At 41.0% G+C, this 19,994-nt stretch overlaps 1 protein-coding gene across 2 annotated transcripts in view; it reads left to right on the top strand.

Annotated features, from left to right (window-relative positions):
- Positions 1-312: 312 nt before the first annotated feature.
- HELB (DNA helicase B) overlaps positions 313-19,994 on the top strand; it is a 38,343-nt gene continuing 18,661 nt past the window's right edge. Inside the window, exons 1-6 of one of the 2 annotated variants that reach the window (XM_084616401.1) lie at positions 313-981; positions 9,597-9,977; positions 10,664-10,893; positions 11,889-11,912; positions 16,902-17,780; positions 18,791-18,962. In XM_084616401.1, the coding sequence (XP_084472527.1) occupies positions 405-981; positions 9,597-9,977; positions 10,664-10,893; positions 11,889-11,912; positions 16,902-17,780; positions 18,791-18,962 (2,263 nt within the window). In that variant the 5' untranslated portion in view covers positions 313-404. The remainder of the gene's footprint in view (positions 982-9,596; positions 9,978-10,663; positions 10,894-11,888; positions 11,913-16,901; positions 17,781-18,790; positions 18,963-19,994) is intronic. The other variant, XM_084616402.1, reaches the window with a different exon arrangement.

Here is a 19,994-nt window from a genome sequence, read left to right as displayed (position 1 = left end):
GATTTATATACACAGAGAACATGAAACAATGGATGTTACCATACACACTGTAAGGAGAGTGATCAGGTAAGGTGAGCTATTACCAGCAGGAGGGGAGGGGGGCAACGGGACCTTTTGTAACTATCAGCAGTAACTAGTCCCTCACCTCTCTCCCCAACAGAAGCTGGTCCAATAAAAGATATTCACGCAACCACCTTATTTCTCTCTAATAGCTTGGGCCCAATAGCTTACAGCAAAGCTTTAAATAGCTTGTGAGCATGGGGTGGTGCTGCACTTTTACAGAGCAGGCCCAACAGCGGGCTAGGCCTTGGCTGTGAGCTGTAGCGAACAGGATACTCGCCTGCCAGCTTGGTTTCCTCCTCACACTACTATAGCCCCTACTGTGGCTGCCATTGTGTAGATCAATGAAAGCCAGATTCCCCCCCCCCGCAAGGCCAGCAGCTTCCTCCCAAGGGAGGGCCTGGCACGCGGGGGAGGAGAGGAGAGAGGGACCCTATGCAGCTTCCAGTGCACTTATTGGAAAATCCGGGAGGTGGGCGGGTAGGACGGGGAAGCGCAGCCACCGTCTCACTACGCCCCCCGAAGGCAGGCAATACCACGGGGCGGGGGCAGTGACTGAGCCCTGTCCCCCCCCCTCCGCGGAGGGGGAGTGGCTGGGGGGGCCGGCGCTGAAAGAGGCGGAAGGGCCTGGCCTGCTGGAGAAGAGGGAACAGGGCGCAGCGGCGGGACGTGCGGCCCCTCAGTGCGGGCGCGCCCAGGAGGCGGCGGCGCTGCGGGGAGGAAACATGGCCCTGGCCCGCGGGAGGACGCGGCCCGTGAGCGAGCTGTGCGGGGTGCTGCTGCCGGCGAAGGGCTTGGAGACGGAGGTGGAGGAGGAGCAGGACGACCCGAATCCGGACCCCGACCCGCTCTTCTTGGACGCCTCCGAGCTGTGCAGCAGCGGGCGGGTGCTCCGGGCTTCCCTGCCCGCGCGCCGAAAGGGTGAGGAGCGGCGCGCCAGGGCAGGGAGACCCTCCCCGCGAGCCCGCCTCCCTCCCGCCTATGGTGGGTGGGGCACGGCCCGCCTCGTCCCTTCACCCCCCCACCCGCTCCCTCGTAGGCTTGAGTGTCAGGCAGTGCCTCTGAGGGGGCTGGCAGGGAGGGTTTTGTTGTGTATTTCGGTGACACATTTACCCAACTCTCCGCTGTTCCTCAGTGCCTGGAGTAAGCCAGCGGTGGGGCACTTTCCTTTCCCTCAGCCCAGTGTTTCCCCCCAGGAACTGAAATTGTGTGTGTGTGCTCAAAAATATGGAGGGGGGTGGGTGAGGACTGATGAGGGGTGAGACCATTAGGGTGAAGGTGGGCTTTATGGCACCAGAGTAAAAACTGAAAAATGTTTCATGACCATTTTATTAGACTTAACTCATGTTTTTAAATCATCACACAAATGAAAGTTGGCTACACCTATAGCACCCACTATGATGTGCTATAGCTACATCCTTCTTGGTTTCTTGTAATTTTGCACAGCTCTGTTAATGAACTTCTCAAATGCAGTGCATTCATTTTTGGTGGCTTCTCATGTGTCTGGTACTTCCAGTCCTTCGTGATAGGCTCATGGTCAGACAGAAGGTGACTTCTTTCAGAACACAGAATTCTATTCAATGAGGCAAAAAGAACGCTCAGCTGTAGCTGTTGTGAGTGGGAGTAGCAAGAGATGAATTCCTACTTTCATCCCAGGAAACAGCACAAAAGTTGGGTCAAACCACTGGTGATAAGAAGTTGAAGTCCAATCTTCATTTGTTTGTCATATGATATTCCACTCTGCATTCAAATTCTCTGTTCTGTCCTGATAACTTGGCAACCCCATTGCAGGTCGTGCGTCACACTGTCAGTGTTTTATGAGACAGGCATCTGTAAAAGCTGCATAAAGGTTGAGTAGAATCCAGAAGTTGCTGTTGTAGAGATGTAAGAATCAATCTGTGTACTTTACGTTTTAAGCTGGCTTAACAAACACTTCTTGTCTTCATTTAAGTGCCCTAATTAGTCAACTTCTGAACTGAAGTCTTTACTTTTTCCAGTACTTTTTAAATGGATCGCTCCCTGATTGAGCCAAGTGTAGCTCCACTGCTGGACAGAGATCTACTACTGTTGTAGCAGATGCCTGGATGGCATTGTTTAATGACCCAAGTGATTTCACAGTAGACCTACAAAGGAGAATGGCTATTGTCTTCTCTGAACTTAGTAGCAAAAGTAGTCCACTAGCGTCACCACTTAAATCTGTCCCATCTTGGTAGATACTTTCCAAAGCCAATAATAGTGGTTACAGTAATTTTAAGACAACAGCCAAGGATCACTCATGAGAAAGCCGGCGGGTTTTCCCAAGTTGGACTAATTTGAACTTCAGTCCCAATGTATCTTCTATATTTTCCAAGACATTCAATCCTTTGGGACTCTTGCTTGCAAAAAAAAAAAAAGTATAATGAACACATTAAATTTATAGCTTTTTAAGTGCCTTTTGAAGATTCTGCAGCTCATATTAGTTCTAGTTGGAATAGATGGCCTCTGCAGTGTGTATAGGAGAGATTAGAATTACACTTTTCTCTGAGCAAAGCTGGTACTTCATTATGACATTCAGAGAAGTTTGCAGTTCCATCAAATGCATAAGCAGCCATCTCTTTGGGGTTCAATTTACAAGCATTCAACTCTTCTAAGATGTGGGTTGTCAGAGATGCAGCCAATGTGTCTTCTATAACCTGAACGTCTAGAAATTCATCTACTGGCCTACCACTGACATCAAGATAATATACGCAGAGACTTAATACTTGGTCAGTGAAGATCCAGAGTTCAGAGGTGCTTTCTTTTCACATGAGTTCACCTCCCATCCTGGGAGGGCGTGGGAGAGAAGTCCTCTTGCTCATTCCTCCAGCTACTTACGCTGGCTGCTCACTCTGGCCACTGTTGTTTGTCGTGCCACTGTTTGCTCCACCTCTCCATTGCCGATGGCCCTGAGACATCACCTGCTACTGCTGCCATCTGCTACTGTGACCTCGACGGGTTGGTCTCTTGAGGTTCCACCCAGCTCTCAGTGATTTCAGTTCTCAGTGGGGGAACCTCACAGTAAGTGCAGGCTGAGCTGTTTCCTCGATAGAGCTGCTGCAGGACAGCATTTCTGAGCACTTAAAACTAATTATTAGTGAGTTCAGCTCTAGTGACCACTTAAAACAAAAGACTCTCTATGGAGCCTAATAAGCTCTATCTTTAAATAGGGGAGAGGGGCAGGTCAAATAGTGCCTGTGACTCTTAGGCACAACCCACATCACCAAGCAAAACCCATGTCTCCTCCCCCAGGCTCTGCCATCCAAACCCCTTGCTTAGTGAGTTCAGTTTAGTTGAGGGTGACCAGTGCTGAATTTGTAATGAAAGAGGTGCTGGGGCTCAAGCAAGTGCTCATTCAGACCTTGCTTACAAATCATAATTTGAAATTATAATGTTGGCCAACATTGCCAAAATGAATGCGCTGACAGTGTCAGAAAAAACATCAGCTGTGTGAAGAAGCTAGTCTTTGTTCAGGCTTTTCAAACCTAGTATACTTTTTCAGGTAGAAGTATTTTATCTTACACTGAATAGGCTTCTAAAGTGTGTATTAATGTTTCAGTTTCAATTTCAATGCAAATTTCCTACCAAAGACTAAATTAGCAACACTGCTTGTAACTAGTTAACCACTGGGGGAGGGGGAGTGTTGGGGAAATTCAGGGAGGGTATACGCCCCCACTGGGGGAGGGGGCGTGCTGTAGGGAAATCTCTACCTCAGCCTGCCTGCCTCCCTCCCTCCCTCCCCCAAGGCTTCCCTGGCACTGGTTTCTCATGGCTCCTTTGCAGGGGCCTGCCCACGGTCCTGTGGCTTGTAAAGCTTTGCTTAGAGTACTGTATAGGAAACAGATGTTTTTAAAACTTGCATTAGCTAACTTTTGAAACCCACTTAACACCTAATATAGACATTGTTTAATACCTTTAAAATCATATTAGCCCATCTGTAGTGGGGTGGTTACCCGCTCCTGCCCTGTGGGGCTTAAAAGTCAGTCCTGGGAGAGAGCTAGGGCTGAGGGCAAGAAAATCTAGGCTGATTGGGGAAATGGTGGCTGCTGCTGGGCCTATAAAGGGGCTGCTAGGCTGAAGCTTAGCCAGTCTCTCTCTGCGTTCAGAGAGAGAAGGGCCTGGCTGCAGGGACCTGAGGGAGGACCTAGGTTGAGGGGGAAAGGCCAGGGGAGCTCTGGCCTGGAAACCCCTAGGCTGCATGGCCTAGATTAGGGCCTATTAGGTACTGGGGTTGCAAGGCGGCAGCCCATTGGTAGACAGAGGCAGCGGGTCCCACCCCCGCTTGCCGGTGATGAGTGGCTGATACACTGCAGTCTGCCCTGGGGAGTGGGACTAAGCAACGACTGGCAGTAGCCAAGACTGAGACGAGGTGGGGGTAGTGGGTGGGGGTTCCCCAGGGAGGGGAGACCCTCAGGGATTGTTGGGGTTTACTGCCAGGGGGCAGCACCCCAGTGGGAGGAGGCACCAGGCCCATTGGTAAGGCAGATCACCAGACGGCAGAGGGTGCTCCAGAGGCTGACACGCTAATTCCCGCAGACGAGCAGGAGGAGGCACCGCCGGGTGAGTCCGCTCCATTACACCATCACAGTTTTAAAGGTGGTAAACTGTGTCAATCATAGAATCGTAGGACTGGAAGGGACTTCGAGAGGTCATCTAGTCCAGTGATTCTCAACCAGGGTACGCAGAGGTCTTCCAGGGGCTACATCAACTCATCTAGCTATTTGCCTAGTTTTACAACAGGCTATGTAAAAAGCACTAAAGAAGTCAGCACAAATTAAAATTTCTTATAGACAATGACTTGTTTATACTGTTCTATGTACCGTACACCTGCTCTTAAAAAATCCCACAACTTCCCTAGGCAATATATTTCAGTGCTTAACCACCCCAACAGGAAGTTTTTCTTAATGTCCAGCCTAAACTGTGCTTGCTGTGACTTAAGCCCATTGCTTCTTGTCCTATCCTCTGAGGTTAAGGAGAATAGTGTTTCTCCTTGAAACAACCTTTTATGTACTTGAAAACTGTTATCATGTCCCCTCTCAGTCTTCTCTTCTCCAACGCTAAACTAACCCAGTTTTTTCAATCTTCCTTCATAGATCATGGTTTCTAGACCTTTAATAATTTTTGTTCTTTGGACTTTCTCCATTTTGTCCACATCTTTCCTGAAATGTGGCACCCAGAACTGGGCACAATACTCCTGTTGGGGGCCTAATGAGCGTGGAGTAGAGTGGAGAAGAATTACTTCTCATGTCTGTCTTGCAACACTCTTATTAGTACATCCTATAATAATTTTAGATTTCTTTGCAACAGTGTTACACTGTTGACTCACATTTGGCTTGTGACCCATTCGCATTTTGTATGTGTGCAACTGATTGTTCCTTCCTAAGTGGAATACTTTGCATTTGTCCTTATTGAATTTCATCCAGTTTACTTCAGACCGTTTTTTCAGTTTATCCAGATCATTTTGAATTTTTATCCTATCCCCCAAAGCACTTGTAGCCCCTCCCAGCTTGGTATTGTCAGCATATTTTATAAGTTTGCTGTCTATTCCATTATCTGAATCATTTGATGAAGATCTTGAACAGAATCGGACCCAGAACTGATCCCTGCAGGACCCTCGCTCAATATGCCCTTCCATCTTGATTGTGACCACGGATAAGTACTCTCTGGGAACAGTTTTCCAACCAGTTATGCACCCACACTATAGTAGTTCCATTTAGGAGCTAGGCGCTAAGTGGGGTTTCATATGTCAATTAACTTGGTCTAAAAGCCCTACATTTTTTTTCCTAGGCCACATCTGTGATATGGGTACTTTAGCAGCAAAGCTGCTGCACCATGGCTATGTCAGCATAACCTTGAGTATAGATGTAGCCTACAGCGAAAGAAGGGATCTTTTCATCACTAGAAGAACATCACCTCTCCAAGAAGCAATTCTCCTGTCAACCTAGTTTTGTCTACACTGAAGTTTATGTTGACATAGGTATGGCACTTGGGGTGTGGTTTTTTTCCACACAACTGAGTTATTTAGCTATGTCAATGTAAATTTGAGAATCTGGCTTGCTCTACATTTAAAACTGATATTGGCATAGGTATGTCGGTTAAGAATGTGATATATTTTTAACACCATAGCTGTACTGGTGAATAAGTACTGGTGCAGATGCACTTATACTATCCTAAAACTGCATTAGCTGCTATAATTTATGTTGTCTCTCAGGGAATTGGTATAAGCTCTACTGGCGAAAGATAGAATCATAGAAATGAAGGGCTGGAAGGGACTTTGAAAGGCCAACAAGTCCAGTCCCCTTCACTGAGGCAGGACCAAATAAACCTAAACCATCCCTGACAGGTGTCTTTCCAAACTATTCTTAAAAATCTCCAAGATGGATACCACAGCCTTCCTTGAACTTAACTACCGTTGTAATTGGAAAGTTTTCCCTAATATGTAACCTAAATTTCCCTTGCTGCCAATTTAAGCCAGTTACTACTTCTCCTACCATCAGTGGACATGGAGATCAATTGATCACCGTCCTCCTTATAACAGTCCGTAACATATTTGAAGACTGTTATCAGATCTCTCCTTAGTCTTCTTTTCTCAAGATTAAACATGCCCATTTTTTTAACCTTTCGTCACAGGTCAGATTTTCTAAATCTTTTTATTATTTTTGTTGCTCTCCTCTAGACTCTCTCCAGTTTGTCCACATCTTTCCTAGTGTGTGGTGTCCAGAATTTGACACACTATTCCAGCTGAGGCCTCACCAGTGCTTAAGAGAGCAAGACTGTTTAACTCCTGTCTCTTACATAATACGTTCCTGTTAATACACCCAAGAATATTAACTCTTTTTGCAACTGGATTAAATTGTTGATTTGTATTCAATTTGTGATCCACTACATCCCAGTTTCTTTTTAGCAATACTACCACCTATCCAGTCGTTCTTCATTTTATAGTTTTGCATTTGATTTTTCCTTTCTAAGTGAAGTACCTTGCGCTTGTCTTTATTGAATTTCATCTTGTTGATTTCAGACCAATTCTCCAGTTTCCAAGGTCATTTTGAATTCTAATCCTTTCCTCCAAAATGCTAGCAGTTCCTCTCAGCTTGGTGTCATCTGCAAACTTTGTAAGCATACTCTCTACTCCATTAGCCAGGTCATTAATAAAAATACTGAGTAGTACCAGACCCAAGACTGACCCCTGTGGGACCTCATGAGAGACCCCCCCCCATTTTGACAGTGAACCATTAATAACTACTCTTTAAGTATGGTCTTTTAACCAGTTGTCCACCCACCTTATAGTAACTTAATCTAAACTATGTTTCCCTAATTTGTTTATGAGAATGTCATGTGGTATTGGGTCAAAAGCCTTACTAAAAACCAAGATATAACATGTCTACTGCTTCCTCCCATCCATTAGGCCAGTAACCTTGTCAAATTACGAAATGAGATTTGGTGTGGCATAATTTGTTCTTGACAAACCCATACTGGCTATTCCTTTTAACCCTATTATTCTCTGCCTGTATAAGTGTGTCTATACTAGGAGGGTTTGCCAGCATAATGTTTCTAGTTTTGATAAGGACTAAGTCAAGTTAGAAAAAACCTTTGCCATTTCTGTGGGGCTGAAGAGATAAGGAATTTGTGACTTGTTATGGCAATACTAAGTCATATTTGTTTGTTGCCATTTGCTCATCCTGTGAGCTGTTTTGCAGTATGTGAAAATCTCACAAATTTTCCCATATCATTTATAAATACTCATTTATAACCAAATTATGGGAAATGTTCCTAATTCCTTCACTTGGCTCATTATTTTATGAGTTATTAAATATTTATCCCACTTAAGTGTAGAGTTCAATGGCACCCTGACTTTTTTTTTTTTTTTTTTTGTTCCCTATTGGCTAAAGAGACATAGGTGACCAAATAGACATAGATGGCCACTAGACTAGTCCTTGCCTGTTTCAACTTTTTAGCTATTTAAATTATTTTAAAGCAGGGAACTGAATGTCCTGTATGAGCTCCTGGTAGAATCTATGCTTTAAAAGCATAGGCCCCAGTTCTACTCTATTACATCAGTCCAGCTATATAGAAATTGGCCCACAGTGTGATAGGTCTTCAACTTTACCAGCACCCAGGAGCACAGACTTAAATGTTTTCCTGTCTCCTTATATGTTTCTTCCACATATATGGTTTTCATTGCCTGAAACCTCAGATTAGCATATACATTAGAAGATTTATTAAGACATTAGACTGAAATAACTACCAAAAAACGACTACTTCTGTTGTACCCTGAAATTCTGCTGAGCTGCTAGCTAGTCAGTCTGGCCTGGTGTACGTTTAAAAGTTAGGTCAACATAGCTACTTGGGTCGGATAATTACATCCCTGACCAGTGTAGCTATGCTGATTTACCCCCAGTGCAGACACAGCTATGTCAATGAAAGAATGCTTCCGTCAGTGTAGCTACCATCCCTTGGGAAGGTGGTGAGCATACTCTAGCGGAAAAACCTTTGTGTTCCCTATGCCTACTCTATGGGTTTATGCTGGCATAGCTATGGCAAAGTAGCTATGCCAGTATAGTCTCTATAGGATAGACCTAGTCTCTAGGTGGGAATGTCTAATACCTGACCATTGGCTGAGTCTGCCAAGTTTGCTTCTTGATTTTTCTGAACCAGATTATCCAAAAGTTTTGGATTTTCCCTGAGACTTTACAGTAATTTAGTTTCTACTGTATTATATTTTTTAAGTTCTTACTGTTTCAATTGGAATAAAAAAATGTGTAGCTTACCGGCTATATGGAGCCTGCCTGGTGTGTATTGCAAAGATAGTGTGTTCAAATCCAGTTATGATTGTACTTTTATTACACACTTTGTTCACTTAGTGTGATTATCAATTAATTCTTGTCACTTTTGTAACAAAAATAAAATGTGAAAATAGTAGAGTTAAGCTGTATTCTCTTTCCCTGACCTCTTTCTACTTGTCTGTCTTTCCTTAGATTGTGAGCTTCTCAGAGCTGGGACTGTCTCTGCTTTGAATGTTTGGAAAGTACTACCATAAACTAATAACAAAGCTTATATTAAAGTGTATACAGCTATAATATAGCAAGGGGTTGCATGTCTTTTATTGCAATCAAAATGTCCAAGAACTCAATGATTTTGGACAAAATATTGTCATTTTTTTGAAATAATGAAGTTAAAATTAGTTTTAAGCATATCGCCAAAAACATAAAACTGTAATTGATTTAAATAGTGCAAAATCTGACTATTAGTAAGCAGCTTTAACTGCTCATACAAATAATTCATACCACAAAAATTATTTGATGTATTGTTGACTTCAGCCACCTACAGGAACATAAGCATGATTTTTAAATTGATTATTTGATTATGTCTGAGGTGTCTTTTTTTTTTAAACTTACTACTGTTAAAAGCAATATTACATCTGAAAAATTTTTAAATTTTTTTGGTTTGTTTGCTTTTACTTAGTGAATTTGTTATGCAAAATGCAATAAAGTTTTAAACAAATTGTACTTTTAAAATTTCAGTTATAATACAGGATGAAAGATCCCAAAAGACGTATGAAGTGGTTGGATGTTTTCCATTGGTTGGCCCTTGGTGGAAAGTTAATGTTAAAGTTAAATTGGTGGAATCAAAGTACTTTGTGCAAGGATATCCGTCATACTTCCTACGAACTGATATAGGGGAAAACCAAAACGCAATTTTTTCACTCTTTTTTAAAGAGTGTTGTGTTCCTGACTATTTTATAGAGGAGTTTTTTAAGTGTTTTTCTGAGAGATCTTCCCTGAACTTCAGAAACCTTGAAGAAAAACTTAATCAGTTTCAAGAGTCGAAATTAAATCTTCAGAAAGGGAACAAATCTATTGAGATGAAAAATTTTGATATTTTTTATTATATTATGCAATCATGTAAGTATAACTTATATATTATTGGATTATAAAAATAACAGAGTTATGCTTTTAAGATTTTTATCCATGCTAATGTGCTGGTAGAGCATGTTTGTAAATCAGTATTGATCCTGCAAAGATTTTTTCCTGAGCACATAAAGGGGACTACTCCCATGCTTGTAGTTAAGCATATATGCAAGTCTTTGCATGACCTGGGTCTTATACCATATAGATGGAACAGGAATCAGTTGGAGGGGGAAAAAACGAATAGTAGAACGCACTTAAATGAAGATCTGTTAAGAGTTAACTTCCATTTCACTCAAAAGTCCTGGCAGTTCTGCTTAACTTGACATTTGATTGAACTAAAGATTGAATGATGTTTCAGGTTACCAGATTTTATATATATATAATACTGTGAATGTTGTGTACATATCAGGGCAGGTAGACTTGACTACGAATGTGAAACTGACTATATACATAATTCTGTCAAATGCACAATGTAATCAAAGTAAAAAAATATTTTTTTAATCTATTTTAGTAATCTTACTCATATCAGTAGTATATAAAAGCTTTTTCAAACAGAAAACTAAAGAACCAGTTTTGTTTACGTTTTTTGGAATAAAGCCTAAGCTAAGTAATCGAATTGCCTTCTGCGAACACTTTTTGTGTATTAATAAATACTTTCTTGGTTTGTGATGAATATGTAGTTACAGGAAAGACTGTTTTGGTAGCTTTGAGTTTCCCGTTGATAATGGAGTTCCTGCCAAGACTTCTACCACGTCATTTTTGCAATATTATGAAGGCGGTGAGCTGGCATAAAGTGACCAAACAGAGCAGCAAAAGTGATGAAAAAAAAAACGTTTCTCCTGAAGATGAGACACTGCCAAAATTAGATGAGATGTTAAAAAATGAGCCATGGAAACTTGGATTCAGCAGGGTAAGTAACATGAATTAATTGCATTTTGATCATCATAGAATTCAGTAATATTTGCTCAAACTATGACCCTTAGTTATTTGGATGGAGGCTGATTCTGAATGTTTGTTTTTGAAGAGAGAGAATTTTTCTCTCTTCAACACCATCCTGGGCAGCTGCACTAAACGGAAACCTTCTGGATATGTCCGCAGTACTTGTAGCGGGGCTCGCACCAGTGCACTAAAAATACCTGTGTAGATGTTGCAGTTGTGGGGAAGAATCCTAGAATATCAGGGTTGGAAGGGACCTCAGGAGGTCATCTAGTCCAACCCCCTGCTCAAAGCAGGACCAATCCCCAATTTTTGCCCTAGATCCCTAAATGGCCCCCTCAAGGATTGAAATCTCAACTGTGGGTTTAACACGACAATGCTCAAACCACTGAGCTATCCCTCCCCCCATGTGGGCTTCAGAGCCTGAGCTTCAGCCTGAGGCACAACATTGAAGCACTGTCCATGCTGCTTTAGTACTCTAGTGCCAGCATAAGTCTGTGGATCCCAGGCTGTAATGCTTGCTTCCAGATGCAGTGTAGACATATCCACTGGGTCCAGGAATACCTTATCTATTCTTGTTAGTATTCTTCCTAATCACTGTGCAACTGTTTCTAATCTAATTTTAAATATAAAGCAATTATTCAGTTTCTTGGTATACTGCATGGAAGAAATGGAAGTTGCTTTCCGGTTGGGTGAACATGGGGAGTTTCAAATAAAAGATACCGAGCTCCTCAAGATAATCTTGGTTTCCCACTGCAGTAAGGCACAGTGAGGCTGAGTAAAGGTGCTGTGACAACCATAGTTAAGAGTTTATTGTTAATGTAGATTTCCATGTACATATCTATATAATAAGACTCTGAAGCCTAAAATGTCTGAGTCAGTGTGAAGAGATGGAAATAGCTACAAGTGTGGAAGAGAGCTCTTTTAGTTTAGAATAGTATTTGTTTAACCTTTTTTTTTCATTTGCAGACCCCTAAAGCATTTCAAATGGAGGTACAGACCCCTTTGGAAATCTTACACATAGTTTGCAGACCCCCTAGGGGTCTGCAGCCCACAGGTTGAAAACCACTACTTTATGATGATGACAACTTTTCGCGGACCCCATAGACATAGTTCGCAGACCCCCAGGGATTCCTTGATCACAGGTTGAAAGCCATTGGTTTAGAATATCACCAGATTCAATCATCACTGGAATTCATGGTCTGTTAACTTAAACTGGATTGCATCAGCCATTTCTGGCTCTTATGAATTACGTGCCTTTATGAATTATACCTGTGTGATAGCATGGGCTTTCAGCTACTAGTATTGCATACTAACTTACTCTACTTTATATTCTGGCTTCTTAAGCATTCTCCATATAGTCACATTAGCTATTCTTCTTAAGTCAACATATTTTAGATGTGAGTCATTTCTCTGTAGTTTGAGTTTTGTAGCTTACTTCCCATTATAAGCAGAGCTGGCTGGGAAACCAGATTTCAGTTCTGCAAAAATTTGAGTTTTCAGAAAAACTTAATCTAGAATTGTCATAAATATGAAGGGAAGGGTAACAACCTTCCTGTAATACAGTACTATAAAATCTCTCCTGGCCAGAGGCACACAATCCTTTTACCTGTAAAAGGTTAAGAAGCTCAGGTAACCTGGCTGGCACCTGACCAAAAGGACCAATAAGGGGACAAGATACTTTCAAATCTTGGGGGGAGGGAAAGGTTTTGGTCTGTCTGTTCTGTGTGCTTGCTTGACTCAGATCAAGGAAGCAAGCAATCCAACTCCATTAGAATTAGTAAGTACTAGCAAGGGAATGCGTTAGCTTATTTTTTGTTTTGGCTTGTGATTTTTTTTTTCTCTGAGAGGAACATGTATTCCTGGTTTTCTTTTTGTAACTTTAAAGTTTGGCCCAGAAGGAAATCCTCTGTTTTTGAATCTGATTGCCCTGTAAGATTATCTTCCATTCTAATTTTATAGAAGTGCTTTTTTTACCTTTTTCTTTCTAATAAAGTTCTGTTTCTTTTAGAATCTGATTGTTGTGTGTTTGTGGGTTGTTTTTTTTTTTTTTTTTTTTAGTGTCCTAAAAAAACCAACGGTTGGTCTGTGCTAATCTTGTTTGTTCTGAAGCCTCTCCAGGAAAGTGGGTGTGAGAGCTTGGGAGGATATTAGGGGGTAGTAAGAACTCCAAGTGGTCCTTTCCTTGAGTTTGTCTAAGTCACTTGGTGGTGGCAGCATTACCAAATCCAAGGTACAAGGGAGAATTTGTGCCTTGGGGAGTTTTTAACCTAAGCTGGTAGAAATAAGCTTAGGGGGTCTCTCATGTGGGTCCCCATGTTTGTACCCTAGAGTTCAGAGTGGGGAGGGAACCCCTGACAAGAATCCTAACAAAAGTTAGAAAAAATTGTAAGTATTCATGAAACTGAAATCTTACAATATTTCTTTTTAAAAACACTAAAATGTGGTATATTTCATTTTGGAAACACTCTCTAGGATTCCCAGCTGCCTCCCTTGTGGTTTGCAGGGAGTCAGGGACCAGGGGTGGGCAAACTTTTTGGCCCTAGGGCCACATCGGGGTGAGAAACTGTATGGAGGGCTGGGTAGGGAAGGCTGTGCACATGTCCCTAAACAGCCTGGCCCCTGCCCCCTATCCGACCCCTCCCACTTCCTGCCCTCTGACTGCCCCTCTCAGAACCCCCCACCGCTCCCCGAACCTCTGCCCTATGGGACTCCCTGCCCCTTATCCAACGCCCCGACCCCCTTACCATGCTGCTCAGAGCAGCATGTCTGGCAGCCGTGCCGCCCAGCCAGAGCTAGACACGCCACCGCTCTGCCCTGCAAGAGCGTGCAGCCCTGCAGCCCAGAGCACTGCCCGTGTGGCGGCGTGGCTGTGGGGGAGGGGGAGTGGCTGGGGCTAGCCTCCCTGGCTGGGAGCTCAGAGGCTGGGCAGGACCTCCCGCGGGCTGTAGTTTGCCCACCTCTGTCAGGGACCCTGGATGCTGTTGACTGAAATTTACATTGTGATTCTTGTTAGTTTCACTGAATAGCGGCAGTGAAACTGACCAGACTCTTGTTGTCATGTCAGTAGTTATCTTCTCCAGCACCAGATTCCTGGAAGTCAGGCAGCTTGGGTTACCCATTAGCCTGAAAGCCTTGGGGTTCTTGACTCTGAGGCAGTCCACATTGCAGGCTGACCCAGAGTGGCAGACCCTTGAAGCCCAGATCCCCAGCAGCCCACCAGACGTGCTGCAGGACAGCTGGGGGTGTGAACTGCTAGGAAACTCTTCAGTTTCAAAATCTGGCTGGATGATAGGTTTCCATCAGAAATTTGTCAGAATCAAACTTTCTGTAAAACATTTTAATCAAGTCTGCAAGTTTAGACAAAGTTTTGCTGGAATTTTTCCAACCAGCTTTAATTTGTGGTTAGTCCAAGTCAAAGAGTTAACAAAGTTAGCCTGTGTATTTGCCCTTTTAGCACAGTGGGGGCTGTATTCTTATTTGGGCACTACCATGTTATAACTAGTTAAAATAATAAATACTATGTTGGTGTGTTTATGTAGTCCATTACATATGTTTCAGCAGCAAATAATTATAGATTTAAAAGGGGGGAATAAAAGCTTCCAGGTTCAGAAAAAATATGCATATTTTAATACCTGTGTGCATGTATATATTTGGTGATTTAAAGAGACAAAATGTAATGCTGAATGACTAGTGCAAGGGCAGGTCTAAAAGAGAATGTTTCACCTGTTTGTTTAATGGTGTAGTTTTAAAACTGATCTAGCTAAACCAGTGTAAATGGATATGTGGGCACTTCAGTTTAAGACAGGCATATTTTGGTTCACTTTAAATTGATTAGGAATTGGTTTAAGTTTAAACTGAAGCAAGCTCCTCTTAAACCACAGTGAAAGTGTTCTCACAGAAGTTTGCAGTGGCTTAGGGTATGTCTAAGCAAGAAATGCTGCAGATACACCATGTTCGTGTAGACACTTACTACAGCTATGGAAACAGTTCTTCTGTTGCTGTAGTAGATCTGCTTCTCTGAGAGGCAAAAGCTTTTGTTGACCTAGCAATGTCTACCCTGGTGCTAAGGATGTTGGCCCTACCACTTTTTTGTCAGTAAAACTTTTGTCCATCGGGGTGGGGGGGGGGAAACACACCCACAATGGACGTACGTTTCACTGGCAAAAGTGCTAGTATGGACAGCGCTATGTTGGCAGGAGACGGCCTCCCACTGACATAGCTGCTGCCGCTTGTTGAGAGTGGCTTAATTATGCTGACAGGAGAGCGTGTGCGTGCTCTCTCTCTCCCCCATTGGCATAGAGCAGCTACATGGGGAAACCTTGCAGCTGCCGTAGTACAGCTTTGCTGCTGTAAGGTCTGTAGTGTAGACATCGTCTTAGTTTGGCTTAACCATGTTGCACAGGGTATGAAAATTTTCATAACCTTGAGTGATATAGTTGAGCCAACCTAAGTTTGTACTGTAGACTAGGCCATAGTTAAATGTATGTAACTATGCAACTATTCTGTCTACACAAAGCCTAAGAAAGTTAATGTGATAATGATGAATGACTTATACGTAAATTGGGAATCAGCAGGATACCTAAACTGTGCATTTCCAGACTTCTTGAAGGCTAAGATTTCTTTAAAGATGTAGACTTTTTCTTAAACGAAGTCTTGTGAAACAGTTTCAACTTTTTAATACTTAACTGTTTGTTTTTTTTAATGTGAATTTGGTATTGAGAGATCAATACAGTATTGGCTTGGTATTCAGTTGAAATAACATTATGGTATTGTAAATTTTCTTTTAAATAGCAATAGGCCAGCACTAAACTACAAGAAATAAAATAATTCTGGAAGGGACGATGGTAATGAGAAACAAAGGATTTTTTAAAATTATTTTTTTTTACAGTCTTTACCATTATTTTTCATCTGTTAGTAGCTTTTTCTCAGTCTCCTCTCTTTTTGACTGAAGCTCCACTAAATCTGTTTAATTGCATGTCATTGAACAGACTCTGCAGAGCTGGTGTGTACATGTCAGGAATCAATGGAGCAGTCACCTTGACATTTTACTGTGGAGATGTAATCTTAATTTTCTTTTTAAATTTAATTTACTACTGTTCCCTTTTTAAAATTTTTCCAGGTAACTTTATAATATGCTTTTAGAACACTTTTATATGTAAAATAATTTGAGAGGTCAATGCTTACTTTTTTGTGGAGGTGTGTTTACAAAGATCTCAAAACGGAAACAATTTGATTCTCGATCACTGTTTTACCATTGTCTAGTCTGTAATTTCAAAATGGCTGTTTTGTGAACTCTTTCTTACAGGCTATTGGTCCTTAAAGTGAAGTCAGCTTTTGCAATGAGGATATGACTTATTAGGATGTCCAGTCCCATTTGAGTGCAAATAAAATAATCCCAAAGTTTATAAGTAATCCACTTTTCCTAAATCTTTGTTTGCTCTATAAGAAGAAAGGGGAAAAATATTAAAGCAATAGATGTAAGCCCACCGAAAGGAAGGAAAATGGCAAAGTAGGATGAAGTGGTTTTAATTCACAATCAATATATTGCAGCAAATGAGATCTTATTTGCATGTGTGCTATAATGTGTACACATGCACTCAAATATTATCACATGTATTGTATTATTCTGTAGCAGTTTGCTCTTTTATTCGGCTTGGTGATAGTTTGGGTAGAATACAGATTTGATACAAGCCTCTTTTCTAGTACCCAATTTCTGTTAGTAATTTTTTTGTACAATGGTTCAGTTTTCTACAACAAAATGACAGATGGGATTGATCAAGCCCCCTCTTGCTTTGAAATTCCTTGCTTTGTTTGGTTTGAGAAGGTAGTATAGCTAGAACTTGTTAAAATTTACGTATTGTCTATACTTCATATCTTCTGAATTATAAATTTGTATTTATTGACAAAAGCATTAGTTCTGCAGTTACATACCAATATCTTGTGGAATAATTTAAACTTTTTTCCCTTTTTGGTGGGAAGATAACCTACACAGAACTGAACCTTTCCAATTGTGAGGCAACTTGGGAAGCCTTCTGTCAGTGTGATCATCTCCTTGGGAAGATTCCTGAATTGCAGAAGAATGCATTAATAATATACAATAAGCTCAAGCAAAGATGTAGAGAAATGGGGCATACCTATGAAGAACAAGACATTTTGACCTCTTTGGTTTCTAAAGATATGTCCATTGAACATGCCTGGCAATCCTTGAAATTTATGAAAGATGAGAAGATAGTGACCGGTGAGAAGAAACTGGTATTTCTTTCTCATCTTTACAAATCTGAAAAAGACATTGCACTTTCTGTAAATCATCTAATGACCAATGACCCATGGCAGTTACATGTTGATGTGAGAGAAGTACTTAATGTTAAAGATACCACCAAATCAAAAGCAAATGGAGATATTAAAATAAATAATACTCAGCCTCCTGAAACAGAGCAAGTGGAGGGCAATAATGCCCCAGATATACAAAACAGTGACAGTGATTTTCTTTATAATGAACAGGTATCAGACATAGAAACTACAAGTGAAGCAGAAGTGGACCCAGATCAAATGAAAGCTGTGGAAATGATTTGTTCTAATCCAGTGACAATCATAAGTGGAAAAGGGGGTTGTGGGAAGACTACTGTAGTTAGCTGCCTTTTTCAGTATTTACAGCAGGTGGAAAAAGAAGTGGCAAGTGCTTGTAATGATTTTGAAAAGGACCTGGATGCATCTGCTGAATGGCATACCTTTAATCATTTTTGTCAGGAAAACATTTGCACAAAAAACTTTTTAAATGTTTTACTTACTGCACCTACAGGAAGAGCAGCTAGCCTGCTGAATGAGAAAACTGAACTTCCTGCTTACACTCTCCATCAGGTATATAATATTTGTGCATTCTCTCTCCACAGATCTTTTAGTATAGTCCTTCTTATTTTGTACAATAATCAGATTGCTAACTGAACCTCTTATAAATCTTTTAACTGTTCATAATGGTGTTTAAGCACAGCTTGTCCACATTTAGGAATCAACCTTGTTTTTCAAAAGTTTACAAGTCTGACTTTTTATATCATGTCAGCTGCAATTTTTGGTCGCCTTTTGTTTTAAATGTGTGTTACGGTACCTTCTAGAGGCATAAAAATGATGAGGGGCTTTCAAATGGCTTTTGTCACCAATTCCATATATCCTGAAAAGTCCATAGTATTTAAAATTAAGGGCAAAATTCTGTCTTGACATCTGTGTGGCAGATCTCTCTCCAGTGCCCAAAATACACCAAAATCCCATGGATATTAAGAGAGATGGATTCCCCATGTGTAATATTTTCCTATTTATTGTAGGTTTTTAAATTGGGCTTGACAAAGATCAGGCACAACACAAACTTTGCCTCCAGCAAATACACTGTTAGTCTACCAATCACCTTTCTTATCAAGAAAATAGATGCTCTTTGCCCAAAAGGATAGCAGACTCTGTTATATCAGACCAGTGCAATAAGTGAATTACATAGTTGAGGATCTTCCACTTCATATGCCCTTCCACTAGTCTCCAATTTTCAAATCTAGAAATTATCAAGAGAAAGCCAGCTGACCTCCTTTTGTTTTAGGGCTCTATATTTGAGGATGTTCTTGTATATGCCTCTCTATAAACAGTTTTAGTTGATTCTTCTCTGCTAAAAATGTGCTCTGGAGGTGTGCACGTGATTATTGGAGAGTAGGATTGAACCTTTTGAACCTGTAATGATTCAGTTTCATCATGTAAACTGAGATGATGGCTGTAGTACATACAGCATGGAAGATCCCACATTTTACTTGTTATAAGGAAGTTATTTAAATTTGATAACTTCAGTTGTTTCTTGAATGGAAGTTAAATTATTTATTTTGATTGGTTTCTAGGTCATCTACAGTTTTTATTCATGGAGGTTAAAAGACGGACAAATGCCATGGAAGTTTTCTACTGTGACAGTTCTGGTTGTGGATGAAGGGAGCTTAGTACCTGTACAAACGCTTAGTTCAGTTTTAAAATTGCTGTGTGACCACGCTCAACTTGCCAAGCTTATTATTCTTGGTAAGTGAGGAGCAATAGTGTAAATTTAGTATAATTTGAAAATTATTTCCTGAGTTATGCAATATGTGAGAGAGCTTGCTGTGTGTTATGTGTTTTATAAAGCGTAGTAGTTTGAAAATAATTAGTGGAAAGAAATCCAGTAGAGGTATGATATGATCACAGGTAAACTGATGAGGCTGTAATCTCTAGGGCCACCTGAAAGGCATGTTCTGTTTCATAGATTTTGCTACTCTTGCCATAAAATCATAGATGAGATGGACAATAGAGAATAATCCTGCACTGGCAGGGTGGTAGGCTGGAGGATGTAATTATTTTCTATCTCCTAGTGTTTTGTCTAGTTCTAAAAGTATTCGATAATGAGGCTTTCACCACTTACTTTCCTTTAGATTTTTCAACAACCAAAATAACACATCTTGTTGTTAGTAAGTTTTTTCCCTCAGTTCCCTCAATTCTCCCGCTTGAAAGAGAATGTTGACAGCATATGAACTCGACAGAAGAAAAGTAAAATATTTGATTTTTAAGGTAGTTCAGCCAGTCAGATCCGGAACTAACTTGTTTTTAATCTAACAAATAGAACAAAGTAGCATGAAAAGAAATTAGGATTTTGTACTCCTGTGCCCACTTTTGGAGATCGCATTTTTGTCCCACCAAAACAAATGCCGTGATTTAAATGTATAAATTCCCATAGACAAGTCTGATTTAGTGTTGACATTCACCATACAGAAGAGACTTAACAGGATGGCATGTCATCAAGTACTAGTGGCTTTTTGAATTGGGAATATAGAACATGCTCTGAACAATAATTTTAATGTATTATATACTGAAGGGAATACAATTAGAACTATGCAAAAACCTGATTCAAAGAAATTCCATTTTGGGATTCTTGGAGAGAAGCATAATTTCGCATAATTTGTATTGAGCAGGCATGTGATAACTCTGTCTTATATTATAATGGAGGTCAAGTGCATATTTCTTTTCACTACTGTATTTTTGGAATATTTCCCACAGATACTATGTTCACTGTTACCACTG

The sequence above is a fragment of the Lepidochelys olivacea genome, assembly GCF_965140295.1.
Source record: "Lepidochelys olivacea isolate rLepOli2 genome assembly, chromosome: 1".
Taxonomy (NCBI): Eukaryota; Metazoa; Chordata; order Testudines; family Cheloniidae; genus Lepidochelys; species Lepidochelys olivacea.
The sequence above is the reverse complement of the archived record's forward strand: the minus strand, read 5'-3'. Positions and strand labels throughout refer to the sequence as shown.